We start from the raw sequence: 21081 nt of genomic DNA on the forward strand, positions 1-21081 counted from the left end.
ATAGGAGAGGGCTTTTTAATATGATTGATAATTGTCAGAACCCAAGGAAAAGTACCAAGTGACCAGAAATATTGAAAGGAAGCTGAGGCAACACAATTACCCCTATAACACAGTCACTCGGTGGAGAGAAGTTCTGCAGTGTGAGTATCCACAGCATAGGCAGTAATCGGTGTCTGAGCCTCAGCACAGATCCCAACACAGTTCTGCCAGCACTTAGTAGCAAGAGAGGAAGGAAGGGAGGGAAGGGGGAAGGAAGGAAGGAAGGAAGGAAGAAATGAAGTCTTAATTGCAATTCACTTTCTCAAAAAATCCTAGTCACATGGAATGCCCGTTGCTGGTTTTTCCTAGCTCCACGTGTCCCTAACAACACTTTTAACATTTGGTTTCAGAATTGGGACAAGTAATGGGACACAATTAAAGCAAATGGGAAGATCATGGTGCAAAGTCTTGGGTTCTATTCTGCTGGTTAATTGAATTACATTTTTATTGTGCAAATGAGCTACTGCCAGAAACCTTGAATGCCTTACTAAAACATTTCTGGTAGTGAAAAGGTGATCAACATACATTTATATAGTCCATAGCAATAAACATAAATAATGTCTTGTGAGAATGAAGTGCAGGTTTTAGGCACTGATCTGTAATGCTATCCACAATAGAGAGTTAAGTAAGAAAAAAAATACCAAATCTTAGAACAGTGTGACCTTGATTCCATTAATTCCAAAATAGCTGTAGAGTTTGCAGGTGCTTTTAAAAGATCCAAAGGGATACTTGGACCTTACTGCTAGCCTCTGGCCAGTGCAAAACTGGTGGGAAAAGTAACGTGAGGAAAGGCTCCACTGTTCCTCCCTATGTCCCCGTACTGTTTGAATTTTTTACACAATGCGTTGTTTTCCAGTCTGATCAAGTGTGAAAATAAAAGAACTGAGAAAAATACCATGATTTTGGATTCATCTTAAAACATGTCAATTTTCAGGGCAAAAACTCATTAAAATGACTTACCTTCTATGATGAGATTTTCCTCCATCAGCATCTGTGCAGTTTTATTTGATTTTATTAGCAATCTCTTTCAGAAGACCCTTGAGATCATTCAGCTTGGAAAGGGGGAAAAAAGAGAATTGACCTTAAGATCAATTTTCCAACTTTAAATTTTAAATTATCACTCCATGACTTTTTCATTGGTCTTAAGATCAATTTTCCAACTTTAAATTTTAAACTATTACTCCATGACTTTTCCATTACTCTATGACTTTTAAATTATTACTTTATGAAACATATATATTAAACAGCAAGTATAAGACACGCCTGGAATAGGGCAGAATGAGTGATACGCTCTTTCAGACCCTGCCCACTGCCTACTTTCTGAAGTCATATCACTAGCACATAATCATTAGCACCAATTGGTATTGGTTTTACTCAAAGGCAAGTCCCTAGGGTTCCTATCTAGAAATGACAGATTTTAACAACACAGAGAAATAATATATAGAAACAATAATGTTATATGTAACGAATACTAATAAAATTATAAGATTCCAATGAAGTTTTGCTTTGATAAAAGTATAATACTAAGACAATTAAAATGATACAATACTCATAAATCAAGTTTTTGCAAATAAAGTGGCTGCCCTCAGAACAAAGCAGTATAAATAGTAAAACAATTTAAGTAAAAGGCAAAATAAAATTATTTTGGATAATGCATATTTCAAAAGTTTATTACACCAGATGCACAAAGCTCATTTTAAATGACATGCCACATTGGTACCCTTGATAAAAGCTACGCAATGCCATTTCCATACAGTTGATTTCTAACTTGCTACGTCACTTACTCAGGCAAAAATCCATGTTTAACTTGGGCTTATTTCCAGTCATAACCTCTTCATTTAACTCTTTTTAAAAAAGAACAAAAAGAAGCCATAAGGACGAATGGCTGCCCCAAATAAAGAAGGCATGTGAGATCCCTACTTACAGACCTAAGGTCAATTGTGAATGACTTTGCTTTCTGGTATAATGAGATGGAGAAATTTCTTATTCACTAGAGGAGCTTTTGGGAAAGCCCTGTATTTGTTGACAGTAAAATGACTGAATGAGCTGTTTGAAGTGGGATGGCAGACTCCGAGAGCTCGCTCAAGAAACAGTGATGACCCCTAAACTTCCCTGTGGATAGAAAGGAGAGGCTTTCCTGTTGCTCAGAAGAGGAGCGATAGAGGGTGGAGGAGGGACTAAGAAGGAGAGGGAGGGGCGGGGGAGCAGGAGGAGAAGGGGCTGGGGTCAGGAAAGAAGCGGGGGCAGAGAGGTCTGAAATCACACGGGTGACAGCCAGCGGACGGCTCCATGCTGCACAGTTTGAGGCTTCCCCAGCATCCACCCCAATTCTACCCAAACCTACCACATGCCTGGTGTAGGTGGGCTTCTTGTGGGAACTGGCATAGGGGCTGAGCTCCACAGCCAGGGGGATGCACAGGGTATCAAACCTGCAAACACTTCTCTGAGGTCCCCGAGACCCTTGGCTTGCACATGCGTGTGAACAGCCTTCAATTATGATTTCAATTATACGGGACTCCCTCAGCCCCCACCTCCCACAACCCCAATGCTTAGGCCCCGTCCCCACTGACCGTGTCGCCCTGCCCAAACCCCACTGATTGGGCGGTCTCCCTGGCCCCTGGGAGTTGGGCCAGCTGGTGCAGTGCCCTGGTTCTGCCAATGACCTCTGACCTAGGCCTTACAGGTGTCCAGAGGGCTGAGGCTCCTGCCCTGTCGCTCCCTGCCCCGCCCACGCTTGCTGCCGGCCTGTCCATCCTCTGTGTGCCCCAGAGGAAGGAGAGCATCAAGGCGTGGCTTTCAGAATCTCCAGCCCATCTCCTAGGCTGACTTTCCATGAGCTCCTTCCAAAGTCACGCCAAGCGGAGCCACAAGTAAAACAACACAGCAAAACAAACAAAAACTGGACAAACCCCTGGCACCTCTATTCCTTGAACCAAACTATTTAAGCCCCTCTTATGTGGCCACGCTGATTGCTCAGAGGGCTCTTGGAAGGGAGGATGCCAGATAAGTCCCTCTTGAGCTAAAACACCCAAAATCGAGCCTAAAGAGGCAGTAAGTTCTCGCACAGGATGACCCGGCCTCCCTACTCGACGTTCCCGGTTCATGCGGCCCCTCCGTAGCTGCCTCAAACATTCCCTGATTCTCTGGACTCAGGGCCATCAGACAGCGGCTGGCCCTGCCCCCAGCTAATGTAGACTCTGGCAATCTGGAATGCAGGCTGGATGCTGCACACAACATCCTTACTGCCATCCAGTCCTACCTAATTCAGCTTGAAAATGCTCCTACACCCAAACCATTTAGCAAAGGACCCAACCATGAAATTCGGGGGCCATGCTGCGCTTCGACGGCACTGAACCCAATGCCTGGCACATGGCAGGGGCTCAGTAAATACTATTGCCATGTGGCCTAGCCACAGATGCAGCCGGCAATATATTGAAATATAAATATATGACATGGGAAAAGTGAATAGTCACATAAGGTTTTATATATACATTATTTATTACATATTCTATATGTCTAATATAAATAATCTTAGAATCCAATCCCTTATTCTTCATTTCATACATTCTCTTTAATATTCTTTCAATTTTCTCATCTTTAAAACTTTCCAGCACTTTTCTTTCTCCTCTCCACTGATTATAGCCATGATCTACACCCTAGCGTGATCGTTCATGCAGATACTCAACTCCAATAACGTTGGAGTCTTCCCAGCCCCTCAGTGAAAAACAGCAAGAGTACATCAGAATGAGAGCAGCTGTAACAGGATAGACTCTTATGTGATGGGCGTCTCCAAAGAGGGCTGCCACCGGTTCCTTTCTCCCTGTACACGTGTGCCACTCCCCCATCACAGGTGGGTTACTCCTCCCCCACCTCATTGGGCTGGCCTGGGACTGCTTTGATCAATAGACCGGTAGAAGTGACATTGTGACAGGTCCAGGCTTAGCCCTCCAGAGCACTGGCAGTTTCTCCTTCCTCGCTCTTGGAAGCCAGCCACTACGTAGGAAGGGGGACTGGCTCGAGACCACCAGGCTGTGACAAGCCCAAGCCACATGGACAAGACATCAGGTGGGAGAGAAAAGGCACTTTGCCAGATCCTGGACTCACCACCAGCTGAATCCAGCCCGGTAAACCCACCCGAGAAAACAGGAAGCTGAAGAACTATCCAGCTGAACCCGTCCCAAACTCTGATCCCCAAAACAAGGGGAAAGTAAAATGATTGTTGGAAGCCACTGAAGTGTAGGGTTGTTTGCTGTGCAGCGATAGGTAACTAAAGAGAACTGTGACTAAAATATTCGATTGTCAGTGCAGAATGGACCATCACACTCAGTAGTTGACGCCCGTGTATAAAGCCAGAAGTTCCAGGGGAAGGAAAGGAGAGGAAGACTGGGATGGAAGAGAAGAGCCCCTCTGGAGGGTGGGAGAGGCAGAATGGCATGAGGCATGGACCCACCAGAGCTCAGGAGAGGAGGCCCATGAAAACACGGCCTCGGTTTTCCAAAATGCTGATGGTAAATACATAAATAAGTCAACAGGAAATTGTGAACTGGATAAATTCTCACATTGGAGCTCCATGAGGGGCACCTTTTGTTCATTTATTCATTCAACAAACATTCATTGAGACCCTGCATAGGGTGAAGTACTGGGTGCTGGAGATTCTGCCACACTAGACAGGTGTGGCCTGGCTGTCAAATCTCATAGTGCTGGGAGGGAAGATGAACGCCATCGTCCAGGATGCCATTCTCAAAATACCATGATGAAATAGCAGATATTGTCTCCTCTTCACAGTCTAACAGGGATCCAGCACTTATGAATCGATTCTAATTTCTGCTAAATCTAATCATGATTTCTGGCTTCCCAGCTCAGGCTGGCGGTGAATACATTCTTCCTGTGCCTGATGCTCAAATGTGTATTCAGGTATTTGCAATGCCCTTCAAATTGGTTACAAATTAGAGTGGCATCAAAGACCAGCATAGAGGCTCTCAGGCTCCCACATTGCTCTTCTGAGCCTCGCTAATGTTCCCTGTAATTGTAAGCATCTTCCACCTGCCTCTACAGCCGAGCGAAAGAGAAAAGGGGTCCTGTGCTAGACAGAAACAGAAAAGACTCTAGAGTTCACGGAAACAGGACTTCAGCACTATTCCCCACGTGGGCTGGGAGCATCCGAGAAGCAATTCCCTTCCAGCACCCAGACCTTATGCACTGGATGAAGAAAGCTGAATGTGGAACGGGGTCACACCTATGTTTTTGTTAGTAAATTTTTTTCTTTTCAGACCGTGATCACTGGCCTCTCAGTGACAGCTCAAAGATAACAGAGATAAAAACATATATTTCCCAAACTATAAAGAGAAGTATACCTTGGTATCCAGCTGCCTAAATCGATGCCTCATTCTTCGAGGAAGTTAGAAATAGAGAGCGAACAAGAGACAGAGAGAGAGAGATTGAGAAAAATCTATGAGACTCCATTTTACAGTCTTTTAAAGGACGAAATACAGATCACTTTCATTTTCAGCTAAACATCAGCTGCATTTATCTTTTTGACTTTCTTCCTAATACCCAAAGCAGAATTCGCTTTCTCCCCAGTTAGAGATGGAGCCTTTATTTGATGGGGTGGTGGGAGATGACCTGTAAGGTCCGTCCCTCCCTTCCAAACTCAAAATCTCAGAGTCTAGGAATGGAGAAGAGCTTAGCGCGTCTGCCTTGTTACTCAAGGAGAGAGAGCACGCCATGTGTCCTGTGCAACCCAATAGCTGTATTAAACCTAACAAACAGATTAGTTGTGCTTATATTTACTCTTTTTTTGCTAGAGTGAATTTCAAGATGTGTTGGGAGCTCTGACTGTTACCCAGAGTAACTTCACATTAAGAAGGTCACATTCTGAGAGACCCTGCATAATCCATTCTTTGTGCACCATCCGTGGATTTAGTCACATATCTAGCTGTATGGGATGTTTATTAAAACTCCATGCAATTCATAAACAACGTTCAGGACTTCTCAGCCTGTAACAGATCAACCAAACGGTTTTACCATCTTCTAACCTCTCTACATCTTCATCACAGAGATACACATGGGGCCCCTGCAGGATGATGCCAATTGCCCATGATCTGTGGGTTTTCCAAATCCACCTCTGCAGCCACGGCAGAGGGACCTACACACTTGTTACGTGTTTCCTGCCCTGCCCTGCAGACTCCAAATACCTTTTTCTTTCCCAGGACCTTAAAGGACAATAAGGATGGTAGATGGGTGGCTTTGCCCTTCTCAAAAGGCTGACTCACGCTTACATGTTTGTCATCTTCAGTTCCCTAGGTAATATCTTTTTGGCACTATTGCTCTCTGCTGAAAATTCTCCTTACAGAGTTTGCTCAGATACGCTGCCTATGTTCTGCCAGCTTACGTATACAAGGGGAGCCTTGCAAAGCAGAAAGGAACGACTGACATACTCCTCTGACGTGTCGTTGGCTTTTGTGTTGATCTTGACAAGGTAATTTTCTTTCATGACACCCTCCCATGCCAGAGTCTCGTTGTCTTCATTTTTGAAACCTTGAATAATGAGACAAAGAAAAACATTCAAATCATTTCATTTGTCCCCTAGCTCCTCAGTCAACTCCTGCTAGGCATTTTCTGATACTCTGGAACCAGGAGAACTCGATTCGTCCTGCACAGGCTGATCTGACTAACGTTACTTACTAGTGACAGCAGCAGAGTGACATCGTATCAGTGAATTTCTCGGTAACATTGAGGAATTGCAGCTGCCTGCGCCAAACAGGAATGCAATCTTTATTCCAAACAGAGATTGATCTAGAGCCTGTCTGTGTGTTCTGGAACTTAGCAGAATCATTTCACTAATGAATTTGGTTCTTACAGCTCATACACGCGCCTCTTCCATTTTGATGACATGAAAACGCTAAACCGATCATTCACTTGGCTAATCACTGATGGACTGCCTACTCTCAACCCTGGACTAGGAACTTTGAAGGAGAGGAAAATAAGCACCAGACATCATTCCCACCCTTCTGAAACATGCGATCTGGGTGTGGACCTCAAGGGAAATTCTTACATCTAGTCTTCTCCTTTCACCTAAGGCAGGGCATGCCGTAAAATTGGACTGGGACATCTTCCAGTAAGATTCTTAGTTCCATTTCTTACCACGCCTGGGCCTTTCAGATGGCGAGCAAACAAAAGAACAGATCAACATGAGGGCTGTGTTTCAGGTGCTAGTGCAATGGACAGCAATCCTCCATACGAATTCACGGGGGAAAGAAAGCACGTATGTTCGTGCAGGTGGGCACCTGGAACCAATTTATCTAGTTTCATTTTTAAATTATCTTTTAAAATTGTTCATCAACATGTTAGAGTTTAGGAACAATTACAAGATCTCCTTGCATTTCAAAAGAATTCATCGTGACCCAAAGACAGAGCCATACACTAGTGACGGGACTGAAGCAAATCCCACACGGCAAGTACGGGTTTATTTTTAATTGGTGATTATTCACTTTAGAAAATAATTCCTAAAGGAACTTCTTTCCAACGTATTTTTCCCAGCAAAGTGGTTTCCAACATCTTTTCCTCAAACTAAAATGTGTGTAGAAGTGTGATAAGAGTACTTAAAATCAACACAGAAAGGATACAGATGGCCGAAAAGCAAGAATGACAAACGACCAAGAACAAATGGCTGACCTCTTTAGCAGTCAAGGACATGCTGGTTGAAAAGATAACATAGCTTCTTCACCAATCAAATTGGAAAATTAGCAGAATCTATAGTAATGACTACACCCTGGGTTGGCAAAGATGTGGATAACCAGGCTTCCCATGTACTGGGGAAAACCTGCAAATTGTTACAGCCTTGGGGGATGGGGAATGAGAAGGGGGAGGAGGGGGGGCGGCAGCCAATGTCAAAAGATTTAAATGTGTACATACCCATAATCTAGAAATCGCTCTTCTAGAAATAACTCAAAGGAAAAACATCACTGATATGCTCAAAACGAATGCACGCAACTGTTTATCATAGTGTTATATAATAACAAAAAAGTAGAAACAAGCTACATATTTGACAATAAGGGATTGGTTAAATTAATTATGGTACATTGAAGTGGTGGAATATTCTACAGTTAAAAACTGCCATGCAGATTACTATTTATGGCTATGGGAAATGGTCACAGTGTGTTATTATTAAATGGATAAATTAGATTATGAATGTGTATGCACAGAGCAATCAAATTATTATACACTCATACAAGAATAATAGAATAAATACCAGTAGGTTAACGATATTTATCTCTGGATGGTGGGTTATATATGCCTTTGCTCTTTATTTGTGCTTTTCTATATTTTTCAAATGTTCTGTTAATGAATATGGATACGTTTTTAATCATCAAAAATTAAAAATTTGTAAAAATGCAATTACTGGGTAGCACACTTTTTTTATTATTTGAAGATGTCATCCAAAAAGTACCAAAAGCGGAAGTTTGGATTCTACCTTTTCTGAAAGTTATTTGAAAAATCTTGCATTTTTCTCCAAAAAGGGGCAATTTAAAGCTTAAATTTCATGACTTCCCCATCATCGGAGGCCAATGCAAAGTAAATTTAGGAAATGAATTAGCGCGAGAGGCTCTGGCAAGCACAGAGAGCTCTGGTTTCTGGAATTAGAGATCGCCAAGGAGAAACAAATGAGCGGGCGGTGACCAGGCGCGCCCGGAAGTCTCGAGTGAGGGACGTGGGCTCGTGACTCCCTCTCTCCCGTCATTACTGCATGCTGGGTGGAGAAGATCCTGCCCTGTGCTCTCTCATTTCCCTCTACTGCTTGGTTCCTTCCTGAGAATAAGAACTGCCTGACAAGGGGAAATACCAACACCTTCACATTCTCCACTTGTAAGATCATCACTCTCCCAGGGTCCATGGGAGAGATGGATCCAAACCAAGACCATTCATTTCTGACCTATCTGTTTGCTTGCTCGCACTGAAGCTCCTGTCCATTTGCTGGCCAAATTGGGGGATTTCTTTCCATTTTTATGTTCATATTATGCTTAATCATTAAATAAATTTTGGGGGGATATAATCCCAAATCTGGAGGACTGGTTTGTCCCTACTTCTACACTGAGTTTCCTGTTCCACGGATCCTGGACGGAGCTTAATGTATCTCTGGAGAGTGGACCCTCATCCCACATGGCCCCTCCAGCCATCCATCCCCAACCGGAATCTGGCCAGTGACGGGGAATTCACTGCCTCACACAACTAGTCGTTTTTTTCCAGATAGCACTAATTGTCAGACATTGTTTTTAATTTATACTGAGTCAAAATCTTCCTTCCTGCAACTTTTATCCATTATTTGTTTTTCTTTGGAAACATTCAGGAAAAAATATAAAACTTGTTGCCAGAGCCTCTAGTAGGCAATTTGTTTTCTAAATTTGCTTTGCATTTGCCTCCAAATCTGAAGGCACCAGTTGTGCCCTGAGCCTTCCTCCCAGGTCCTATAGACACTCGTCCACAACACGGCTTCAAGACAGCCAGAGACAGTGCTGGGACACATCATTCCGTGCCTCGGGTCTTTGGTTGTGGTCTTTGAGCACAGTCAAATTCCAGACCTCAACTTCCAACTCCCCTCTCTGCTATAAAGAATTTTTATTCTTTTAGTTAGAAATGACTCACTTTGTCTTCCAAGGCAAAATGATGGGGAGAAAGACAGCAACGTATCCAAATTGTCAAAACACCTTTCTTATTAAGAAAGGCAATTACACATGTGTGATAGCTAATGACATCCCCAAAGTGCCATTTAATGTCTTGAAATAATGCTATTAAAAGAGTTGACTATGACAATTCTTTCAACTGTGACATGAGTTGGGGGGCGTTGGTACACCGACATTCTGAAAACCAGACTTGAGGGGATCAGAGCTCCAGGGACATCGCAGAAGTATTATGACCCATATTGAAGGTCACGTTCACGAGCATCTTCTCTCCACTTCTATGTAGTTAAGGAATCCTACAAAAAATGATGGTTCTTGGCAAGTTAGATTTCTCTTAATGACCAGTGATTATCATGTCTAGGTTAGTAAAATTCATATTTTTACTTTCTGAACCATCAAAATATTTGGGACACACTAAAAGGACAGGATGGACTAGCCCAACATGGACCACGAACCCAATGATGGCAGTGGGTGACCATTTTATCAGGTTCAGTGAAGAAAAGACCCGAGAGCAACACATAAGCACACACCCAGCAGCCACTGGGAGACACACCACCTGTGAATAGCAGGAACAAGGCACAAACAAAGAAGAAAATGTCTAACTTACCAATATGGAGACAAGAACAACCTAAACGTATTCCTTTAACTATTTGTACTGGATTCTCCCTTAGCTTATCCTCTCCTCAAATTGCCCTCAACACCCATTTTTTTTCCCCCTTTAACAGAGACTTTTCCTTTTTCCCAGTAGTGGTCCAGTGCTGGGGGACACAGCTCAAGACTCTGCTCCACCCGCTAAACCCTAAACTGACAGCTCTTCTACAAGGCACGAGAATGAGCGTCAGGATTTGAGAGAATCCCTTGGTGTGGTGATCTGAGGATTTCCAAAACAGGCCCCCGGAGTTTCTTGGTTCACTTCTGCCTTGAAGGAAACAAGTTCAATCTGCAAAGGGACATTGTGATGTGGGCTTCATGATGTATGTCCTCGTTTCTCACACTATCATGTCTTCTGCCTACGTTTTGTCCTCCTGTGATCTAGGATGGTTCATTGGGACATGATGGGCTGGCAGCAGGAGGCAGAGGGACTGTGTGGAGCTTCATCTGGCTGTGGGATGCAGCCCACGGTCTTTCATTAGTCCCTTTTCAGCCCTCGACCCTGTGGACCCCTCTCTCTTCTCATCTGACCTCTATAACTTCCGCCTCTCTCTGACCACTCCCCGCTCTGTGGCTGCCTCCCAACCTCTGCCCCTTTGCCTGGCTAACTCCAACTCATCCTCTGGGGCTCAGCTTAAAGGCCCGCTTCCTCCAGGAAGTCTGCCCCGACTCACTCTAGTCTGGGGTTTAAGCGTCCACGGTGCGGCTATCACGGCGCCTGCACATTCTCTAAACTAGCCCTTCTTGCACTTCTCGACTAAAGCTTTTTCATTTTCCTCCTGGATTATGAGCCCTGTTTAAAGGCTAAGATAGCTTCTATCTTATTTAGCGCTGTATCCACAGTGCCTGGCTGCCACATGGTGGACACGGCACACGTACTTGCTGAATTAATGCTCCCAGGCCCCCTTCCTTCCCCATATGGCAGGCTCCCCATGACGCTAACCGCCTTGTCTCAGGTCTGGCTCCACACCAGGCGGTGACCCACGAGCCCAGCCCCCATGTGCCTTTGTTCATAGCTGTATCCCCATAAGGGCTTTACGGTGTTTCTTTCCTACGTGCTGATCTAGGGTCTGGCCCTTTCATGCGTCGCTCTTCTTGCGTACACACAGTGTCCCTCCGCCCCGACACTCATTCTGTTTTTAAACCCAGATCTGCAGTAAATGTGGGGTGGGTTCTACAAAGCTCTTCCAAAGGGGACCGTGGCAGGAAGTGAGGGGGGTGGGCTCCTTGCTTTTGGACTTTATAAGAATTCAGTGACTTTCCTTTCTCACTTTTATCCTCCTATTTAGACAGTTTACGAGAATTTTTTCACTGCTTCTCGGTGGCAGTCTAGAATGGAAGTGATAAGACATATTGAAGAAGTCAACCCATTTCTATCCCAAATTGCTAAAGTTCACTTTCTGGAACCAAGTTTGTGCATTTCTATAACATCCACATCGATCACAGAAAAGGTTTTTTTCAAGGAAGGAAAACCTAGAATGTATTCAAATGATTTGTGAAAGTGTATCAATTTTAGAAGAATGGAAAAGGAAAATCAGGTAAGCGCTGAGAAAGATGAAAAAGCTATTTCTTAAAGATCTGTGCTCACCTGCCCAGGCTTGATGAGGATCAAGAAAGACACAGCAAATAGTGTCACGTATGTACATGGGGTCAGCCTACATACTGAGCGTTTCCCAATGGTGCATGCAGTCTTAGCTGTAATAGTGTAAAAAATTTTATTTTAAGCTGTTCAAGGCATCAAAGATGACTTTGGACTTCTCAGAACTATCTGGCTAGAGAAATGTTTTCACTTCTAGTGTGTCGAATCTAGGTTGAACGTGGCAGGTGAGTTATGAGAGGTAAGCCCCTATCCGCACGTCTCCAGCAGCACGGCTCGTTGCAGCTGTGAATGGCGGGGTCAGGAGGACTGTGAGAAGTTCGCCTTCTTCTGACAGGCCAGCGTTGGGGTGGGGCAGGCCGTCTCACAGTATCAGCTCCTCCAGCCTGCTCTGGGGAAACCTGGTGTGGCAGATGGCAAAACAGGGCCACAGATTCCCCCCCACCCCGCAGGCAGGCTGTCCTCCCATTGAGAAATGGGGCCTCATTCTCCCCTCCCTGGATGTGGGTGGGCCTCTGACTTGCTCTAACCAATAGAAAGCGGCAGAAGAGACGTCATCTGATTTTCTGAGTCAAGGCCTCAGAGGTTGCACAGCAACTGCTTTTTGTGGGAACCCAGCCTCCCTGTGTGGGAGCCTGAGCTGGGGGACACTGAGGCTCCCCTTTGACAGCCCAGTCAACCCCACGCATGTGGGTGCATGTGGACATCAGGACCATTCAGCCCACGGCCCACCTGCCAAGTGCAGGACGCCACGAGGAACATAGACCAGCCACCAGCCACGCCTTGAGCAAGGACCGTGGGATCACAAGCAAATAAGTGCTGGTTACTTCAGGCAACCAGGTGTGGGGTGTTTGTTACACACTAATATACAATGGATCTGCTTAGGGACCTAATGTGGCCCTTCTTCACTTTTTCCTTAAGAAAGAGGCTGAGAATGGAAATCCCACAGCTACCCAAGCTGGGTCCAACCTGAGTCACTAACTCAACATTCCTTGTCAGGACACGGGGCCATTTTATGACTTTTGTGGGCCCTGGTAGGGTGACCAGCGGCCCCAGAACTGACAGGATACACGACATGCAATTTTACAATCGGGACAGTCCCTGGCAAACTGGTCACCCTAACTGGATGTCCAAGAAGCAGGACCTTCAGTACTAAGAAGGGGACATCCAGGGCATACCAGGACAAGTTGGCCACCCTGGGGCCTGAGCACCTTTGCCATCATGGGCCCCTTCCTGGATAAAGGAAATATTCAAAATATTTTGTGACTGGGTTGGTATTAAAGACAGTTCTCCTGATTTTTAAAAGACATTAAAAGATTTTCATGGACCCTGAAGCACATGGGTGCTGGTGCTGTGCCTGATGGAGAAGTTGGCTTTGCAGTGGCTCCCTGACCCCACCCCGGAGATGGATCTCCTGGCTTAAATTTGAGGTTAGAGGGCAGGGTGAAGGGGCCACTGGTGCCCTTTCTATCTTTTCCTTTGTGTCAAAACACGCAGATGAGTAAAAATAGGCCTATTCCTCCTTTTGTGCTGAATTTGGTTGAAATGCTTCTGTGGGCTAGGAAGACTTGTCGGGCTTAGTGGCTCCAGGATCAGATGTTAAGAAAACCTAGCCTGACCCAGCAAAGAGAGATGGATGTGTGCTCCCTGTAGTCAAAGGAGACGTTGGCCCTGGGTGGGACTGAGAATCCAACGGTGAGAGACTCTGGCTCCCAGAGCAGGGTCAGGAGAGGACGCCCGCCCAGAGTTGTCAGGGCTGAGAAGGCAGATGACCACACAAGAGCAAGAACAAACTGACCTGCGGACACATTGACTCCTGCCTTCCAGAAGGAAGTGGGTCCCCATCAGGGAGAGCCTGCATTGACCAGACTCCTGGAAACCACAGGCTCACCGGGAGCAGCCGCCAGAGAAAGCATTACCAAGTGCTGAGGGTGTGGGTGGAGGTGCCCACCATGGACCCACTGAAGGACCCACCAAGCACCCATACGCTAAAGGCTCAGTTTTAAACATGTGCCAGGGCAGAAAGCACGGAGCCAGCCTCGAACAGTACCTCTTTCTAAAAAGGACTTCCTGCTCCTTCTCTTCCTTCCTCACTGTGCTCCAACCCACAGAGGGCCCCTAACACAGCTGGTGAGTGGGAGAGAGGGAGTAAGAAAGAGAGGGAAAGCCAACAGCTTCTTGACAACTCTGCCAGCTGGGAGAGTATAAGGTGGGGGTCTCCCCTCTGAAGGCTGGTTAACGGGCAGGTTAATATACTGGACTATTAGTTCTAGTTCCTAAACTGAAACTGTTTTACCAAGTTAAGTTAGTGTAAGATTTTCTATTTCCCGAACAATCAAAAAAGTCATAAGCCCTTCTGGAGTCAAAGCTCATGTTTCCCAGAGAATAAATTCATAGAAGCAACAGAGAGCAAAAGCAAAGTCATGTTTTGACAACATCCCCTAACTGGTGCTTGTTCAACATACTGTTTATATTATTATTGTGTCTGTCCAAAAGTTAGTCTCCCAAAATAAGGCTATCCCGGCAGATCCACAACACTGTCTTAATCTGCTCTTCCTCTTGAGTAATCCATTGGCTGGCCTGATGCCTGATCTGATGTGAGCAGTGAAATAACCGAATAATTCCCGCCCGTTGAGATAGGGACCAGGCATGCTTCCCTGAAATTAATCACTGCCTTGATCCCAAGCACAAACGCACAAGCCACTCACAGCAGGCGGAAGACTCCACGTCTTTCTCCTTGCAGCAGCACTTGAAGAGCTTCTTCACCACCCTGTAGAAGTAAGCGAAGACGACGAAAGGGAAGGGGATGTTGAGGCGGCTGCAGTACTCGTGGACCAGGAAGTACCTCTGGAACTTCCAGACCTGGTCGTTGTTCTCCTGAACCATGCCCACCGTGTAGCTGGAGGAGAGGAGAGAAGGTCCAGCCTTAGCTTTCCACAGCCCTCATCACTTAATTGCCAAATACGGTAATATTGCTATCAAGTGATCGCTCGGAGAACTTAAGTCCAGATGGGAGAGCAGACTCCATACTAGTGTTGGCCCGGAAGAACTCAGCACCAGGCGCTCTTCAATTCATGCTGGGCCAAGACTGTGTCTGGCTTTTGTTTTTTCTCCCAAGCACCAAAAAAATGTCCAATGAACTTTAAAATGATTTTTGTTTCAAGATCTTCCAAGGAGTGTCTTTGTTCGTTAGTCTGTTATTGTGTTAGATGCAAAGAGGCCCAAGATGTCAACTCTCTTAGAAATCACTTGCCTCTCAAACATCATTTATGGGAGTTTAATTGTAGACAGTCTGGAAAAGCTATTAATATTTATCAGGAGCCTTACAAATGTTCATCCCTTTGATCCAGTGACTCTACTTCTGGAAGTTTAATCTATGACTAAGGAGATACTGAGAAAGGAAAATATATGAATGGATAGACACACACGGCTGTTTGCAAAAGCGCTGTAAGGACAGCTGTCCCCACCTTCCACCCAACAGACTGGAACAATGAAGATGTCCGATGCTGAGACAATGTATCACGTGTTACGGTGAATCAATAGGATTACACTACACAGCCATTAAAAATTATGGGGGCTGGCCCCATGGCCGAGTGGTTAAGTTCGCGCGCTCCACTGCGGGCGGCCCAGTGTTTCGTCGGTTCGAATCCTGGGCGCGGACATGGCACTGCTCATCGAGCCACGCTGAGGTGACGTCCCGCATGCCACAACTAGAAGGACCCACAATGAAGAATATACAACTACGTACCGGGGGGCTTTGGGGAGAAAAAGGAAAAAAAATTTTTTAAAAATCTAAAAAAAAAGAAAATTATGTTGGTGACTAACGTCTATACTCTGGGAAAATGCTTATCATATATGTTAAGTGAAAATAACTAGGCTCACACTTGCGCTCACAACATAATCTCCACCAAGTAAACCACAACTCACAGGGAGCAGTAAACCCCTCGTGAATGATGGTCATCTCGGGCATCACATCATGGATGCTCTTTGTTCTCTTTCTGTTTGCTTTCTGAACATGGTGCCATGAGTATGAATTACTTACAGAATTAGAAAAATGTCTATTTATTGGGAAAATTTCTGACTATACCACTGATTTCTCAGTTTCAAGGTAAACCAAGACTATAAAATAGCTAACACTTATTATATACCAGTACTTATACTGGTACTGGTATATACTGGGAAGCTCAACCATCCAAGATACTTTTATTGCTAACATCAATAGTACTGTTCTAAGTAGCCTACTTAGATTGATGACAATTAATCTAACAACCCTCTGTAGGATGTAAGTCCTATTTTCATCTATGATTACCAGATCAGGAAACTGAGGCACAGCAAGAGTAGGTACATAGTCTGAGTCACCCAACTAGGAAATGAAGAAGCCAAGATTTGCACTCTGCCATCCAACCCAGCATCTATTTGCTTTGCAAAAACACCATGCCACCCCACAGAGGGGAGCATGAAATGTTTTGAGCTATGCTCTATTTCAAAAGGATTTGGTTGGACTACTTAGTAAAAGATAACAGTGAAGCATTTTACTACTTGGGAAGCTCAACCATCCAAGATACTTTTATTGCTAACATCAATAGAGAGCCACAGACACAGCATGAACTATTTGAATTCTCCTATAAGCAAATCCTCAGGGGGAGGCATCCAGTTCTTCAAATTCTGGGTGAAAACTTCAGACCAAACCTGAACGAAGTGATAAGGCAGAGAAACCAGATACGTTTGTTGCAAGACCTCATTCTTGACCCTCAGCACATGACAATCCAAGACTAAATATCTTCAGCCACGAGAAGATCACACACACAAGGAAAACACAAACCTAATCAGATAATGGTTATGGCTTTGCTTATAAACTTGGCTCTGCTTATCTTGGAGTTTACTGATGAATTGGACACCTCCGAGGTCTACACCAGGTCCTGGGTTTGTGCAGGACAAGCTTCTGCAGCAAGTGCCTCTTCCACAGGGCGTGGTCTTTAAAGGGAAGGGAATTAATGTTTATTGAACAACAACTATATGTCAGCTCCTATGCTAAACATGTAAAATGGTTATTTGACTGATTCTCACGTCAACCCTACGTGGTAGATTTGTTAGATGAAAGACAGTGGTTGTGATGTATGAAATGCAGCAAACCGAATCCAGCAGTTAGCCTGGCGTTCCTTCCAAATGTAGGTCAGGGTGCTTGGAGGCTAACATCATTATCCACCCTCGCTAGTCTCTGCTGGTTCTGTGTCTGCAAAGGGTATTGCAGGCTTCGGCCACTGCAGTAAGAGAGGGCGACGGACATGCCCCAATTAATGGAGTCCAGGCTAAGCACTTGCCAGAAATCAGTTTACTACTTTGGGCCAGAACAAGAATCACCATTCAAATTATTGTCCCTAGGAGCATCTTAAAATTTTCTCTATGCTGTCAAAAATGGATTTTATTGACTGCTCCTTCCATGCCTAAAACTCAACACACCAACACAAAGAAGCAACAGCATCCATTTTAATGCAGTGAATGTTGTACTCTGAGGTTTTGTCCAAAAGGAATTAATAACTCCTAGTGAAGCAAGAAATATTGATGATGCTTAGAGCAGAGGAAGGTGTTCTTTCTGGCAGGTGGACCTCCCACCCTCCCTTGGGAGCTCAAAGTGGAACTGTGGCTGAGAAGGGTCCAAGTGGAAAGAGATTTGCATCTTGGCTTAACTAGTCACTCAGAGGCAGTAAGAACATCTCATATCTTCCGGGTCATCTCGGAAAATGATGGGCAAATTGCAACCTGGGGTCCAAATCCAGCCCCCCACTTGTTTTGTAGGGCCCGTGAGCAAATAATGGTTTTTATAAAGCAGGAAGTGGGGATGGGGGCATCTGGCCCAAGCAAAGACCCTAGCTGGCCCCTACAGAAAAAGTTGCCAATCCATGATCTACAATATATTTAGGCCAGCGCCCACAAAGCAAAGCTTTGCATTTGCGTCATTCTCTATTCTGAAGAACTCTGCCTGGGATCGCTGTTTTACTTGTTCTTCAGGACAACCCAGTTGGCTGCAAGGAGCCTCCTGTTGGAATCTCTGCTTCCTCTGCACCTCAGGGCCCAGGTGGATCCAGCAAGCAGTGTTCCTTTCCTGGGCAAACAGCAAAAACCCTTATCCACATCCCAGGTGGTGTGGGTGAGATAGCCGATTACGGGGCATCAACACCCAAAAGCCATCATGCATAAATAATGCATTTCTGGGGTTGGCCATGCTGAGGTTTATTTACTGAGGTCCACTTTCCCACATGGCAGCAGCTTCCAAACTGTTCTTTTTCTCTCAACTCTGTTCCAGACTCAGACAAAGAGACACAAGCGTTTCCCAGGGAAGGCTGATAATTGAGGACTGCTTCAAACTGCTTTGCTGGAATAATTTTCATGTTCTTTAGACACTGGTTTCCATTTCTGTAGGGGAGAGGCTGCGCACTAGTGCCAACACAAGCACACCCACCCCTCAGCAAAGCCCAACGTCCAGAGCAGCCTAGAGACCGTCTCTCCCATCCAGGCTCTCATCACCCCAACTCAAATGGTTCTCAGAATCTCCCTGCCACCCACGGACCATCTAGCATCTTCCCTGAGAGGGACTCTGCTACGTTCCCTTTGACTCTACATCTCCCATGATCTCTTGTGCCCTCAGCTACCCAGGTGGCAGGAGATTTGCGATGATAATTGAGTTCTGGCTCCTAAGACCACCTAGACACCCTCAGGGGAGCAGGAGAGGAGGAGGAAGCAGGAGATGAGGAAGAAGCAGGAGAGAAGGAAGCAGAGGCCCCCTCAGAGACAAACTTTCAAGAATTCACTGCAATCAAAAATGTTATCAAGAGATAACAAATGTTTAGGATTCAGACAGTCTCCTACACAAATGAAATCCAGCAGGATGTTAAAAGAATAAGATGCCACGAGCAAAGAATAGAAGAATGACTAAAAATTAAGATCATTTATATAATTCATCATTTTTAGACTACATCATAGATCAAAAGAAAAAACATCATTTCAATAGTTGCTAGAAATTCTTCTGGCCACATTCAACATCCATTTCTGATTAGAAAAATAAAAAAAGATGACGAAAAAGAAAGGAGCTTAATAAATAAGAAACAGGAGGATCCTTCCAAGACATGATAAAAGAAAAACAGAAAAGAAAGACCAGAGACGGGATTTGTTCCAAAGTAAATAAGCAAGACTTTAATAGCCTTCCTACATATCAAAAAGTGCTTCTTAAAAAAACATAATAGAAAAAATATCTCGCTCACAACCACAAATGGCTAGGAAAAAAATGTAACAAAAAACCTGCCAGATTCATATGAATAAAATCATAAAACTTTACTGAGAAACTATACATATTTGAATAAATAAGGATCACACTATTTTTTCTGGATGGTAAGATACCATTTTTTAAAGATGCCAGCTTTCCCTGAATGATTCTACAAAGTTAACATCATTACAATAAAATTCACAAGGTTGCTTTTTTTTTTTTTGGAATGGGAAAGAAAAAAGGATTTCAGAAGATAAGGCTTGGACTCCTCTATGTGGTTAAATATACAAGAAAAGCCAGGAAAGTTTTGAATAAGGATAATGAAGGGGACTTGTACAACAGATGTTAAAATGATTTTTTAAAAGTTGGTAATTAAAGCCATTTGGTAATAAAAACCAAAATAGAAAGACTGATCCACAGAACAGAATGAAAAGTCTGCAAAAAATTCATGAAGAAAAAGAGGATGCTAAAACAATGGCAGAATTTTAGAATAAATTGAAGTACAAGAAACTTGCCAGCTAGATTTCAATCAAACACCTCCTGCAAGCTTTTCACAGATTTCCTGCACTTTCTGTTCATTATTCCATCCCCAACACACCAGCAATATCCAACCAGCGCCACCCCAGGACCCCTAGTGACCCTGACTTTTTGCACCTCGCAGTGCCCGCTGGCATGCATGCTAAAATGAGCCGCACATCCCCGTTCCCCTCTTCTTCCACAGCATCAAAAAAGCAAGTTCAAAGCCAACAGCAGCCAACACGAGAGACAACCAGCAGTTTCACCGCACTGATCTTTGAAGTGCTAACTCAATTGAGGATATCAGAATAGCACCACTGAGCCTGTGCCATGCACCTGTATAAAGACCCGTGCCCTCTCCCTTCACCTACAGGAAAATGTCTAAATTCCCTAACATGGATAAAAGACCCTCCATAACCTGGCATACTCTTCCACCCTTGGAGGTTGCCAATTCTCCCAGAGTCACTTCTTCTCCTCTGCTTCTCCCTCCTCAGCCAGGCTCTGGGCTCCAGGCACACGGTCCTTGAGCAAATGTCACCTCTGCTAGCTGCTGCTGACCCTAGCTCCCCCCCCAACTATCTTTCACAATTCACAGGCCCCCTCTCTGTGCACCATGGTCCTTTGCAAATAGCCTTTCAGGCTGCTTACATTATATTGTATTATGTTATATTATATTATGTTAATATATTTATGTGCCCACCAACTCCCTTAACAGCAGGTTAATTTAACAGAGGTTGCTGCCTCCAACTCCTCATTTGTAAAATGATAATAAAGCCACACTTACGCCAAAATGATTAACAATTAAATGAGGTAGCACGTGGATGTGCTTAGTACTGAAAAGTATCAATAAATACTAGCTATTACTATTTGTATTTGTGTGTGTGTGTGTGTGTGTGTGTGTGTGAGGAAGACTGGCCCTGAGCTAATATCTGTTGCCAACCTTCCTCTTTTTGATGTGGGATGCCACCACAGCACGGCTTGACAAGGTCTGTGCCCAGGATCCGAACCTGTGAATTCCAGGCTGCTGAAGCGGAGCACGTGAACTTAACCACTACACCACAGGGACAGCCCCAGCTATTACTATTATTACAATTACCTGCCCTCTTTTTTTCTTTTTTTCACCCATTTCAACAGCCTCCCTTTGACTGCTGAAGTATAGCACCCAAAACTTTAGTCTGTACCAGGGGATCATTTTCTTTTTTCTACTTTCCTGTGTATTCATAATGAACATGCATTATTCCTAAGATTCAAAAAATATTTTACTCTTAGGAATTAGTCTAGATTAGGGCATGTCTGACGAGTCCTTTTCGGAAGAAACACATGGGGTGGCTTTATCTTCA

At 44.5% G+C, this 21081-nt stretch overlaps 1 protein-coding gene across 1 annotated transcript in view; it reads right to left on the reverse strand.

Annotated features, from left to right (window-relative positions):
* Nucleotides 1-1040: 1040 nt before the first annotated feature.
* Nucleotides 1041-21081, reverse strand: part of TRPM8 (transient receptor potential cation channel subfamily M member 8) — a 76146-nt gene continuing 56105 nt past the window's right edge. Inside the window, exons 21-24 of the mRNA XM_046644347.1 lie at nucleotides 14673-14863; nucleotides 6477-6576; nucleotides 5394-5427; nucleotides 1041-1091 (exon numbers count right to left, since the gene is read on the reverse strand). Coding sequence (XP_046500303.1) covers nucleotides 1041-1091; nucleotides 5394-5427; nucleotides 6477-6576; nucleotides 14673-14863 — 376 coding nt within the window. The remainder of the gene's footprint in view (nucleotides 1092-5393; nucleotides 5428-6476; nucleotides 6577-14672; nucleotides 14864-21081) is intronic.

This window comes from Equus quagga, chromosome 17 (genome assembly GCF_021613505.1).
Source record: "Equus quagga isolate Etosha38 chromosome 17, UCLA_HA_Equagga_1.0, whole genome shotgun sequence".
Taxonomy (NCBI): domain Eukaryota; kingdom Metazoa; phylum Chordata; class Mammalia; order Perissodactyla; family Equidae; genus Equus; species Equus quagga.